This window comes from Ambystoma mexicanum, chromosome 1q (genome assembly GCF_040938575.1).
Source record: "Ambystoma mexicanum isolate Mex_15411 chromosome 1q, UKY_AmexF1_1, whole genome shotgun sequence".
Lineage (NCBI taxonomy): Eukaryota > Metazoa > Chordata > Amphibia > Caudata > Ambystomatidae > Ambystoma > Ambystoma mexicanum.
In genome coordinates this window covers 146,337,303-146,350,272 of record NC_090922.1, presented here as the reverse complement: position 1 = coordinate 146,350,272, position 12,970 = coordinate 146,337,303, and the positions used below count along the sequence as shown (strand labels likewise).

The 12,970-nt window shown below is 41.9% G+C and overlaps 1 protein-coding gene across 1 annotated transcript in view; it reads right to left on the bottom strand.

Moving 5' to 3' along the window:
* Positions 1-1,032: 1,032 nt before the first annotated feature.
* Positions 1,033-12,970, bottom strand: part of LOC138521051 (hepatocyte nuclear factor 4-beta-like) — a 395,333-nt gene continuing 383,395 nt past the window's right edge. Inside the window, exons 9-10 of the mRNA XM_069633573.1 lie at positions 9,928-10,050; positions 1,033-1,744 (exon numbers count right to left, since the gene is read on the bottom strand). Of these exons, the coding sequence (XP_069489674.1) occupies positions 1,611-1,744; positions 9,928-10,050 (257 nt within the window). The 3' untranslated portion in view covers positions 1,033-1,610. The remainder of the gene's footprint in view (positions 1,745-9,927; positions 10,051-12,970) is intronic.

Below are 12,970 nucleotides of genomic sequence, written 5' to 3'. Positions count from 1 at the left end.
GACACTCAAGGCAAAGTCCCATTTTGATTTTAGGTCGCTGGCACTTGCTGTGTAAAACGATTGCCCCCTGGTGTCTCATTCCTGTTGGCACCCTAGTTGGCCACCTAATATTGTCTGGCAGGATAGCAAGCCCTATCACTCCTTTTGGAAGTGGACTAATGCAGTTTGTGATTGCTTTTCATCCATATATACCATGTTCTATAAGTGCAAACATACATACGGTTATACACGTAAACATATACAAGGACGCAGCCTGGGACTGCAATGATTTCCTATGTAAATTAGGATGTATATATGTATGTCTCAGTGGCTTCGAAAGGGTTCAGAACAGTCCTTCTCAGGCAAGGAGTAAAGAAAACAGTGTCCCCTATAAAGTTGCATTTTTAAGCAAGTGCGACTACAAATCTCAATTTGTCGGTACACACCATGGCCACATTACAACCCTGCAGGTCCGGAAAGAACGGTGGCGGTAAATCCGCCGCCATCGTTGTTTCCGGACCAGCTAATTCAGAGTCCTGCAGGCAGGAGGTGTCACTCCAGCCAGGTCTGACCTGCCGGGATTAACACCACCCGCCTGCAGGCGGACATGGAAACACCGGCTCTGTCATAGACAGAACCAGTGTTTCCATGGTCCCCATCCCCATGGAGTCCTATTGTACTCCATGGGAATGGGGATTTACAGAATTCCACCTCCGGAATTATCGGGTTTCAATGCCCCAGTGATTCCAGCAATCACGGAGGTGGAATGGTATTACGGGTCTGGCCGCAGCCTGCCAGTTTTTCCGGCACAGCTACTGCCGGACTCGTAATGAGGCCCCCTATCTTGCCCACGGTCCCCAATGATCTACAGTAAGAGCTTAAACACACATTACAAAATATTCATCCAATTTACTCATGTATTAGGTACAAAAAAGTCTTTGATTCACCATGAAAAAATACATCACCAAGTTCCCAAGATAATTCACTACCCTTGAACTATAATTACTCCATAAGGATTTAACGTGGAACAGAAAAAACAAATGGCGAGCCTCCTATCGTAATTTCTCAATTTTATTTCGTAAATAATCCATAGATTTATTTGTTTAGGCTCCTTAAAGTGGCAGGCTCAATCCTGTAGCATATAGGTTGCATTTGCAATAAACCACGCCTAGCATGCCGGCCTTGACATACATGTTTGGCTTTGTCCGTGGCAGTGCGGCACACTAATAATGTCCACATTGTATGCAGAAAGTTGCTAAGATACATTCTTGAGTGATTTATGACCACAGGTAAATAGAATGTTTCGCCCACAGATGCAGCTTTTCCATTGGATAGTTCTCAGTGACCCGATGAGGTTTCACCACATTCCGTGCCAGTAGAGGTCCGGCATTCCACGAGTTAGGCGCAGGATAGAAGTTTGATCAATTTGTCACCATCTGATCACGTCTTTGTCCACATTCTTTGGCTGTTGGTTTAATCAATGCAACAACCTGGCAGAGTTTGATGGACACCTCAAAACGTTCTCAAGTGAATGCAATGGTCACATATGTTTCTTTTTTTGGCAAAACGTCGGATTGGATCTGGGGCAGCGTTGGTTTCCTTGCTAATACAAAGTCTTTTTGATTCACCTTTCACAAAATCTCCTGCTTCGGAACCACAGAGGTGGGCAATATGTGATGGGAGGACCTGGGCACGGTGTGGCAGACACGTTTGTGATCCTCGTTGCCTCGGTTGGTAGAAGAAGCATGGCACCCTTCTGGAGATGCTGTGAAGAAAAACATACAGAGACATTTGATGGCATTAGAATGTCGTTGATATTGGACATGAAGGCACTATTGTGGCAAGCATTTCAGGATACTTTGTGCAGCCAATCTTTTCATGATTCTGTGCACTACCTGTGGTATTTAAAAGGATAAGGGCGGGACTACACCCTCCTGCATTTATGTATGTGCCCACTGCCGTCTCTGCCACTAATCCGCTCTCAGTGCAGACTTCCCTTGTTAAGTGCATTTGGTGATCTTTGTTATGCAAGGGTGGAAGGGGACTGATTTAATAACTGCTTACAAGGTAAACTCACACACACTGTAACTATATTACACAGCACTGCATTGCCTTCATCTTTCATCTAGGCGTACCTATTGCTCGCACCACATAGGCTGCTGAAAATGACTCATTTCCATCTTTCATTAGTTATAAAGAAGCACATATTGACATATTTTACTGCCCTGTTGACGGGAATTGGCATGGCCAATGAACCCCTGATAGACTGGTCTTCTCACAAGGAGTTGCAGGAAGTGTAAACATAGTTACATTGAGGTATTATGGGATGGGAATGCCATCTGGTGGAACTAGAGTTTGGTTATGTACATCTGTATACTCAAAGGACTCAAGTGACCGGATCTATTTATAATTTGGAACACTGTACTTGAAAGATATCATAAGTGGCATGAGAGATGATTGCAGTTAATTCGCACACAAAGGAAACCTATGTGGTTTCCTTTGGCACTTTGTGATTACTGTAATTGCTGAATATGATGGTGTAGGTTGATAAGCAGTGTATTGGGAGTGTACAGGTCTGGTGATTTACTCAATGCAGGAACACAACTGGAATGGAATTTAGAGGTATTGAATTGAGAGTTGCCAGTTGTTTATTGATTGGTGTTACAAGGAATTGTGTGATGCATATGCAATGTTCATGTTTACAGATAAGAGACACAAGACAGAAAGTGGAAAATAGCACATCATGCGATTGGAATTGGAATGAAACATGAAACATAAAACTGAAGCATGATTCATACCTTGAAGAAGACACATTTCAATTCTAAAACGGCAAAACTGATTGTACGAATGACGAGAGATAAAAGGCGAGAGCCAATTTTATGTTCCAGGTTGTTCTTCAGGTGTGTATGGAGGAGTTAGATTGATTTGTATTCTCATTCTAAAGCAGTACTGCAGTGGGTCCAGGTACAATTTACTAGCAATTTCACATGGTGCTGATGCTAGTATTTTATGAGGTTTTTTATGAACTTTCAGATCTGGATTTAACAGAAAGTGCAGGTGTTTGATTGTCTGTATCCTTTGTGGTGTACTAATAAAGGTCCTTTATACTGCAGGTCTGGGAGAAATTATTACCAGGAAATACTTTTTCTCCTATCTGGGAGGGACCTTTTAAAAAAATGGAGGGGGGTTTCAAACATATACGTATGGCTGCTAAAAAGATGAACCAAAATATGGGTACAGTTAATAAATTTGCTCAGAATTTTTAAACGCAGACCTGTCCAGATGATTAAGAATATTTATCAGGCCAGAGTTAAGGGCCGAGTCAAGCCGATCATTGGGGCTTCGAGGACCCTTCTAAATTGCAATTAATCAAACATAATTTCTTTCGTAGGTTACCTGGTCGCCCAAATTGTGCCACAGGCTATACTTTATATATTGAACTGGGTAACTCACCCTTGCTTTAGCCATGGTATAGAGTGCCGCTCAAGATGCGGTTACTGACAATTCCAAAGCTGGACTGTCAAATCTAATTTTGGACTTCCTTATCTCTTCCCCCTTGGCCAAGAAGATTACATGGTGTCACCATGTTTTAGTTCCACCACCGTATGGCCCATAAAAGGTGTACATTTCAAAACAGAAGTTAAACATCAGAATCATGCGTCACAGCAAGAGGGATCAGGGAACCTGATGTTGTCTTAGACTTGAAGATTGCAGACTACCTCCTTATTTCAACTGAAGATATTCAGCCATATTCAGGCTTTTTTATGTATAGGTACTAACACTGGGCTATCACGAGGCTACTCTTCAATTTACTTCTTCTAAATATAGGCACAGCCTCTTGAAAGAATCATGAATTTGGACATAATAGTTGTTGCCCCGTCTGTCTAGATAAGGAGGAAACAAACGTGTATTTAATGTTTTTATTTCCTCAATATGCTCATCTACGTGCTTTTTACTTGGTTCCAATCTTGAAATGTTTTATTGTCAGGAAGTGTAATGATGCTTTTTAACTCCTAATAACTTGTAAGGAATCCTGGGTTTCATCCATTGTGAATACCTTCATAGGAAGGCCTTAGCATCTGCCTACTCGTGAGCTAAAGGAATCCTCATAATGTCCTCTGACGGATCCCGGCGATCCTCTCTGTTTTTATGTTATCTTTTTAAATGATTGTAATTTGTATTTATGTTTTATACTTTAATGAATTGTATTGTACAATTCGTTTAGAGATAAATACATACATACAGGTTTTATGTATTTTTTTTAATTGGGAAAAGATTATGGGGGTAATTCATAGAATTTAGCGCAGAAGCTGCGCACGCGGGCAGCGCAGAGAGGGAGCGTGCGCCAGCGTGCTCTACAAATTCTGGCGCACATTTATTCCATGAATTATCCCCTATGACTCCTGAATCAATTACCATCTGACATACATGACTTCCCTGCTGGAGAGCACACTAGAATAAATGTAGTGGATACCCTAGATACAAGAGAAGGAATGTGTGGTTTGATCTGGTAAATAGATTTCTGATCTTAACACTAATAGTCCAACACCCTAAACATAATATATAATGTGGCACACATTGTCAGGGTGGTTAATTCACATTTTAATTGCTTGTCTCTGACATGGGGCCAGTCTGCACTTTGCCGGTTAGTTTCCCAGCATTCCGACTCAGCCCTTTATGTCTTCTAAGGTGGATATATTTACTCCCAATAAACTGGGTAATAATCCCATCTACTTTTACAGTGCTAGTGCTGCACAATGGGAGAAATATGTCTTGAAACACTGTGTAAGCACCCAATACTGTTAGTATAGAGGTGAGTATCTGGGTCTGTGTTAGAAAAAAGCAATAGGAGTGAATGGAAAGCTTGTATAGTGTTATTATTTCACATTGTGGGCTGGCACATATTTCCAAACTATGTCGATATCATGGGATCAATCATGGCCCCAAAATTGATACGTTCCCACTAAAGCTTTAATCAAACCAACCCATCCATTACTTATTTCATCAGTGCAATTAAAAAAAAAGGAACAACAAAGAAGATGGCTACAGGAATGAACATTGTGAACCCCCACTAGACAATAAGCTATCTGAAGTAGGGCATCTCCCATCTAGGGCCCACGATTTATGACCTAGAGTGTGCCCACTCTAGATAAAACTACTCTATGCAGTAGGCTCCCTGGATATGGCCACCCTTGCTTTCCATCAAAAATAAGACCTCAACAAAATTATGCTGAGAAGCACCAACCTGCCCATGCCACAGAAAACTGCACCATTATTTTATTTTCATATTGTGCACTAAAGCCCATGGGCGTCAATGCGCAAAAACAACACATTACAGCCATGGGACGACCAGTAGCATAAATGGGAGAAGGGAAAAGCATAGATTCAGCAAAGAGGGTATGGGTCGGTATGTAAATCAGAAACATAATTTAGGTATAGAATTCGGAAAATACAAGTGTTTTCAGATTTTTCCCAAAAGATAGGAGGGTGGCGTCAGACCTCATAGAAATAGCGAGAGCATCCCTTAAATGATTTGCCACCTGCACGGGTATGTTTCAAATATTTACAGACCATAAGATGTTTATTTATTTATTTTTACATTTAGTAAGTGTGCTAAACCCGTAGGCATCAAAGTGCTGGTTGCAAAATTGGCAGGTGATGGCTGAAGGATGCTTACATGAGGTACATAGGTACATAGGGTTAGGTAGAGATTACAGGGTTACAATTAAATCAAGAACAGAACACAGGGTCAAACCCTTTACAGGTGATTCAACGGCTAGTCATTTCCTATATGTGTGTTATATCCCCAGCTAGCTTTGCACTTTACAAATCCCATAGATACATACATGTCCCTATTTTTAAACTGCATAGATAGCCATTCATCATCATACATTTATAGATGTCCACCATATAGGGACCGTATGTGCGACTACTCCAGCCCCGTGTGCAGAAAAGTGCAGTGAAGAAAATGAAAATCACAGAAAACAATCCTGAATGGATCCTTTAGTTAACAGAATAAGGCATATTATAGTGTGCTTGTTTTCTGGATTTCAAATGTCCTTCATTCTGCCAATTGGCACGTACCTCATGCAGATTTTAATTTTTGAAGACTAGAAAAAGAGACGTAAAATGTGATGCCCATGACCCTGCCTTGCTATTGTCAATGCCTTGTAGCTGCAGTGCTCTGTTGCACATAGCTGTATTTGATAAAGCTGTGCATAAAAGAGCACTGCCCAATACAACATTGACAATTTCCTCAATTTCCTTGGTTGACAATTTACTCAATTACATTTTCAGGTTGTTTGCATACCCAAAGTGCATTGCTGTGCAGGCCTGATCTGGAGGTGAACTTTCTAGGGAAGGCTACTTGCTGACACTATGAAACGGTGTATACTATCACATTTCAGACAAATAGAGATCTGAATACAGAGTGACTGCAGGGTACCCAAGACAATTGGCCCTGTGCCCGCCCACTTATATCTCTCCAGACCAGCATCCTTCAGGGCATCCGTCAAAGAAAGGAACCTGGCAGCAAAATGAGTGACCGTAGCATCCGGCAATCCAGAGAAAGCACACCTAGTTAGATGCGATGAATGGTGCTTGGGTTATCGATCATGGGCTCGCTGACCCATCTCTCCCACATTCCCCCCTCAGGTCTACTTTATGTAATTTGTAAATGTACAAATACTGACCTCAGGCTGTCAATGTTAAAAATATTGTTATGTCCTCCAGTCCCTGTCCCTGATACCCACTATTATCCCGTCCCCACCCAGGATACCTTACTCAATGAAAGAATGCTCTTATGTAAAGGCACCTTACTCTAAGACTGCCTCTGCACCCTGTTGTTGTCCACTTTGTAGGTAATTTCCGTAAAAAATGGCTGCCGGTTCTTCAATAAAAACAAATTCAAACTTACATAATGCACTGAAGACATTTCTGTTCCAAATTCCCTTCCCCTCTGAATGTCAACCCTAGCTGATAAGCACTATTATTAGCGCTCTTCACCCTTAATATTGATAACCATGAATATACATGAGAATTTCTTCTATTGTTACAGCACTTAGAAGAGGGTGGGACCTGACATGCGACACTACATGAAAACGTGAAATAATAACAATAATCTAAATGATGGGAATGACTTCTAATAAGCCATCACCTGCTCTCGTATTCCAATCCTATTGCCCGCTTCCCCTCCACCCACAACCCCGGCTTTTCACTCCTGGAGTTCAGACGTGACCCTGTTTGCATGTACTTTACTACAAAAACACAAATGAAAAACATAAATGTATTGTGGATTTCGACAAGTAGACATTTCTCTGTTACCCAATAACATTCCAGGATTTTGTCTGATGTTGCTTCATTCTTTCACTGAATGCCAGAACTCTAGCGTCATAGTGTGAAAAGGAGCGCTTAAAGAGAGGGCACATGCAGAATATCTCAATGTGAAAAGGCCACATTTCAGATCATTTGTTTTCATATTTTATGAGAAAATATTAAAAAGGAAACATTACAAAATTCAGAATTCTAGTTGCACTTCTGGATCTAACAGCATAAATGCCTTTTTGACAATTTTATGTGGAAAACAGATATCTCTCGGCACATATTTTGCAAAGGAGGACAATGTCAAAGCAGGACATTTTTACGTGGGCCTTTCGCTGCCATTTGCCCACAGTGGGTTCGGTGCAGGTCCTTGTTCGGCATTCCCTGTTGGCCTCGGACAGCCGGGCACATGGCGAAAACCACTCGAAGTGAGGTTTCTTGAACATACTGTCATCCAAAACACTGATACATGCAGTGTTTTGGATGAGAGTATGTTCAAGGGGGTGCACGGCAGTGAAGCTGTGCTGTCAGCTTCCCTCGCTGAGCGGGCCGTGCACCCCTTTGCACCCCCTCATCCATTAATTCGCGTTTTGCATGACAGATACCGCTGTGAGATGTTTAGTGCCTGCACCCTGCCGGCCGGCGCTAAAAGGGCGCGCCAAAGGGGCACCTACGTTAAACGCGCCACGAAAAATGTTGCCTTTGTTCGATAATTAATCGCTGCAATCAAATATAGGTTTTATATATGTTTTGAAAGGTTAACTTGATTAGCCAACCAAAATAAAAAAATAAAATAAAAATAAATATATAGGTTTTCTGATGCCTCCCCCGCAATGGCTGCAATGCATGCTAAACTGAAGCCAGTAAGTATATGTTCTAAACTTGACCTTTTGTAAATCAGTCATTAAGCTCAGCACTCCCGCCTCACTGAGGCTAAAGCTAGGTATTGCATATCTGGCTTTATGCCTCTTCGGTCCTGATTATTGCTGCCTGGATAGCTCTTCTGGTTACTTGAAGGCTGATGGCTAGCTGCTTTAAAGATAATGTAATAGTCTGTTGTTAAGTGAATAAGTGAATAGATATGTCACCCTTCTATGCTCTTTTGGTGCATTCCCATGCATAATGGTGCTCGTTCCTGAAGGCCTAGTTCCCCACACTCCAGAGCAGTTTATACTGTGTAAAATCCTTTGTAAATATTGAGTTAGATATTGAGTTAACCTTTTCCCCGTTGCCCCTTTTCTTACGCAACATTTTTCCTCTCCTGCTTTCCGTGGATCTGTACCAACTTTAGGCACCTCGATGAGCAACGATAGACATTGCCTTAAAACGATATACCATACATGAAACTGTCAATAGATGCATTATAACAATAGGTGTCACTATTGCCCAACCCTATGACACCCATGGATTCATTCTCTGCCCAGGCATGATTAGAATTGTGAACTGATGTCCAGGCACACACGTGATAAGTGGTGTGTGTGTAGTCATCAGTCCTATAGACAGTGCAATATTTAGTTTTGACTACATGTGTGTAGTTTATTTACAGCAGTACTGAGCAGTGAAGCAATGTCCCTCCGATACAGACCTTTTCCGTACACTCCAGTACCTTCCCCGAGGAGGCTATGGACACCAGCTAGGATACCGGCCTAAATTAATAATATGCTGAGAAGATTTATTTTTACATTAAAAAGGCACAATAGTCCTTTGCACTAAATCTAAACAGGAGGAGATTGACTCCATATCAAATCATCAGTATAAAAGAAGGCAACAGTAAATAACACCTACCTAATAATAATCAATTCTCAAATTCAAACAAAAAGACTGTGGGGGTCTAATCAATTAGCATCTTTGAGGGCTAGTATATGTGAACATGATCACAAGTAAAAATAAACAAGAAGGCCAGACCCAGCAAAGAGCACAATCCATTCTGTTTTTCAGAAGAACCGAAATCCATTTGATTAAAATTTTGCTCAGGGATATTCGTTGTGAGCATCGTGAAAACGGACTCTCTTTTAGTATTGGAGCAGTCAACATGTGCGCCTCTCATAACTGATATCAATTTGCGCATTGATCAATGCATCTGTATTTAGAGCACTAGAGTCTAACTGAACAGTCTCGTCCTAGATAAATCACTAAAACCTCAGCACTCGGCTGTAAGACAGTCTTTTAAAGTTTAGAAGATTCCCCTATATTATGCTACTAGGCTTTTGTGCTTCACCAAATCACGACAGTAGTAGTTTCAAAGCAGGCTCTGGTTCTATATGTAGTCACGTAAGCTACCATTGCCCACCCTCAGGGATCTACAACCTGAGGCTCTCCAGATGGTTTAGACCAAAACTCTCATGAGCCCTCAACATTGGCCATCATGGCTAGAGCTAATGGGAGTTTCAGTTGTTTTGGACTTCAACTCCCATGAGCCCTCAACATTGGCCATCATGGCTAGAGATAATGGGAGTTTCAGTTGTTTTGGACTTCAACTCCCAGAATCTCTCAACATTGGCCATCATGGCTAGAGCTAATGGGATTTGAAGTCCATACCATCTGGAGAACCAAAGGTTGCAGACACCTTCTCTAGAATCATGCATTATCTATGATTCTCAAGACTGCTTTAAAGGCATGAAGACTTACAGCCAGAGGCCGAATGAATCACTGAGTGGATGTTTCCAGGTAGCATGAGGTGTCCCGTCAGAGGCTCATGGTTCAGGCTGGAGGCCCCTGAGTGGGAGAACTGCAGCATGTCCATTGTGGGTCCTGTGTAGTAAAAAAGAAAATAGGTGTTCATTCCAATCTGCAGCCGGTCATGATAAAGCCAAATCCCGATGCCAATCTCTAGCTAATGAGATTAATCAACTGAAAGTAAGATAAGTTAAGTTAAATTCACTGTACGTTAATTTCGGATGTTGTATGTGTAGTCTGGCATGCACAATCTCTGGGCCTTGCAGCTGACCGTGTTACTGCCACCTGGTGGTGTTGACATGGCAGAGGAAGGTTTGCAAAGCTGTAGAGCTCAGACGGATCCCCTCAGTAAAAAAAGAGACAAGCATGAGGTGGCAGGTGGTGCAGCGGTACAGAAAAAGAAGGCACACCAAATGGGAGAGGCATCAGAACAGGAGGGAGACACGGGAGTGTCAGTCCTTACTGAGAAATGTCTTGCAGGTGAGTACTGGGGTGATAATGGGCAAGGAAAGAGGCAACTGGAATTAGAGGAAGGCTCATAGGCAAGGAAAGGCCAAACATAGAAACAGTTTTTGCGATAAAGACAACAGTCCGACGTCGACAGAAGAGGAAACGATTAGGAGGTGGAGGAGAAGAATGGGGCATCGTGGCATGATGGAAGATCAACAGAAGCAACCGGCAGAGGCAAAGGGTGGTCCTGCAGTGGGGTGCATACAAGAGGGCCTTTCAAAAATCCTCAGCAGAGTCTGTATCAGAAGTAGGCTAAAAAAGGAAGCTAAAGCCTGCCATTGTTTTTTTTTTAAATTAACTTACACGTTAACATCAGTAAAACATGGAAATGGAGCATTTACAGCCACCCGGTGCAACATCGGTGTTCTTTGCGCTAGTACTGCCCAGTAAGACAGTAGATCATGGAACGGCTATGGATTGTGCACTCCTATCATATTATGTTCAGTTACTCCAATACATTGTATCCACACGTGGAGATTCTGGGTTTGAAGAGTGGATTAACAGGACCTCAAACCCTTCTTTCTTCACACTCCTCAACTTTCTTTCAGGGTGTCGGATGGAGAACTTGGAATAAAGAAGGCGCGTTGTCATGCGCTGTACACCTTAGCTGTGTGAAAGGACCGTACGTTGAATCCATCCCAGTTCTGAGGTTACCAGGGAATTCAGTGGCATTATATTTCAGAGCTCAGATAATAGCATGTTGACATGCTCTAAGAGAAGCAAAGTAACTTTGAACGCACATGATCAATCTCAGGGCAGGGTTATGTTCTCCCCTGGTTGACATGATGCATTGAATGGCTCACTTTTTCTATCCTCTCTTCATCTCACTCATTGTTGTCATTGGTAATTGGTTATTTATAACACGCTTAATACCTAGCGGTTTCTAAGTACTGACCCGGGGATTGAACCTTGCTCTGTGTTGTCTTGCTTCCAAGGCGAGTGTGTTGCCTGTGCGCTATCCTCCCGGTGATTGTTCACCCCCAAATTCTATCGCTGTAATCTAAGGACAACCAGTCCAGCAATCTTGGCTTTCAATATTACTCATTCATTTTCTTCACCGAAATCCTTGGCCTCCACTGGCACTAGTGCTGTTTTTTCCATCATTATCTAGGAAAGACAGAATCTGCTCTATCCTCCTATTGTATGTACTTGCTCCCACAAACCCTCAAATACATGCATAATGTTATCCATCTCTGTGTACAATTAGCAATATGAAAACTGACAATGCTTGGAACATAACATGTTCCTCTATTAAATGCACTGCTCTTTCATAGCTCGATTCTGCATATAATTCCAAACTGCACTATAATGAAGAATTGTAGTTCCAACAACTTTTCCTGATCTTTGCTTTCCATCCTCGTCATTGTTTTTCATTCTAAATCGACTTCTGAGATCAGTAGTCTCTATTCCTCTGTTATTCCTTCACATCTAGCTCCCAAACTCGCCCCTGTCCTGTTTATTTCTCTAACACTCAACTTCCTGGTTCATCACTAATTGTGATCTTCATCTTTGCTTGCAGTTAGCTAATCCTGCTGCTGCTCCTTCTGCCTCCTAATTCCGTCTATCATTCCTGCCTTCTACCCCCTCCTTCTAACACCTATAGTTGTCCTTTTGAACATTTCCCTCTCAAGAAGTACCTTTCCGAACTCTTTCAAACATGTATTCATTGGCTGCCTCCCTGCATTCATCTCTGCCCTCACATTTCTGTCATATCTCTCCTCTGCCATTTTATGCTCAAACTGCTTGAGAATACTGTTTATCTCCAACAATAATCGTTTCTGAATGATGTGCCCTCCCAACCCCACGTCTGATCTTTGTCATTCAACTGTAATGACTGTCACATCTGTCATTAATTAATTCTCTCACTTTCCACCTGACATTCTAAACGTTCATTTATTTCATTCCACTGGATCTTTCCTGTGCCTTTAATCATGCTGGTCACACTATTCTGCCTACTTATCTCTCTAATCTTAGGATGTATGGATCAGTTATTTTGTACCTTTCTTTTTGACCGTGTGCAGTGGCTTAGGCTGCGGAACCCTTTTGCTCTTTTCTGATGCAGTAGGGTGACTCCGAGGCTCTGCTTTGGGTCCCTTGTTTTAGATATACACGCTCTTCGTCACTTTCTGCACTTATTTCTTCCTTTGGTCCTTCTCATCATTTACTGAATTTCTTCATGATACCACCTTGGCCTCTCTCCTTTCCATTAACTCCGGAATGTCCTCAAACTCCCTCCATTTAAATCCTTTTGAAACTGGTGTAATTTCCAATGCATGTCAACCACGGGTTTCGTATAGAATGGATAGTTCTGGTAATCGTACCCTGGTGATGCGGGGGTAAATAAAATGTCTATTATACAATAGATTCTATTTGTTAACTTAAAATAGTATTATTTGATTTAGTTTAGGTTAAATTTGGCAGACATGTGAATGAAAATACAACATAATTACGAACCCTGAGGATGACTAGGATATTAAAGAATTAC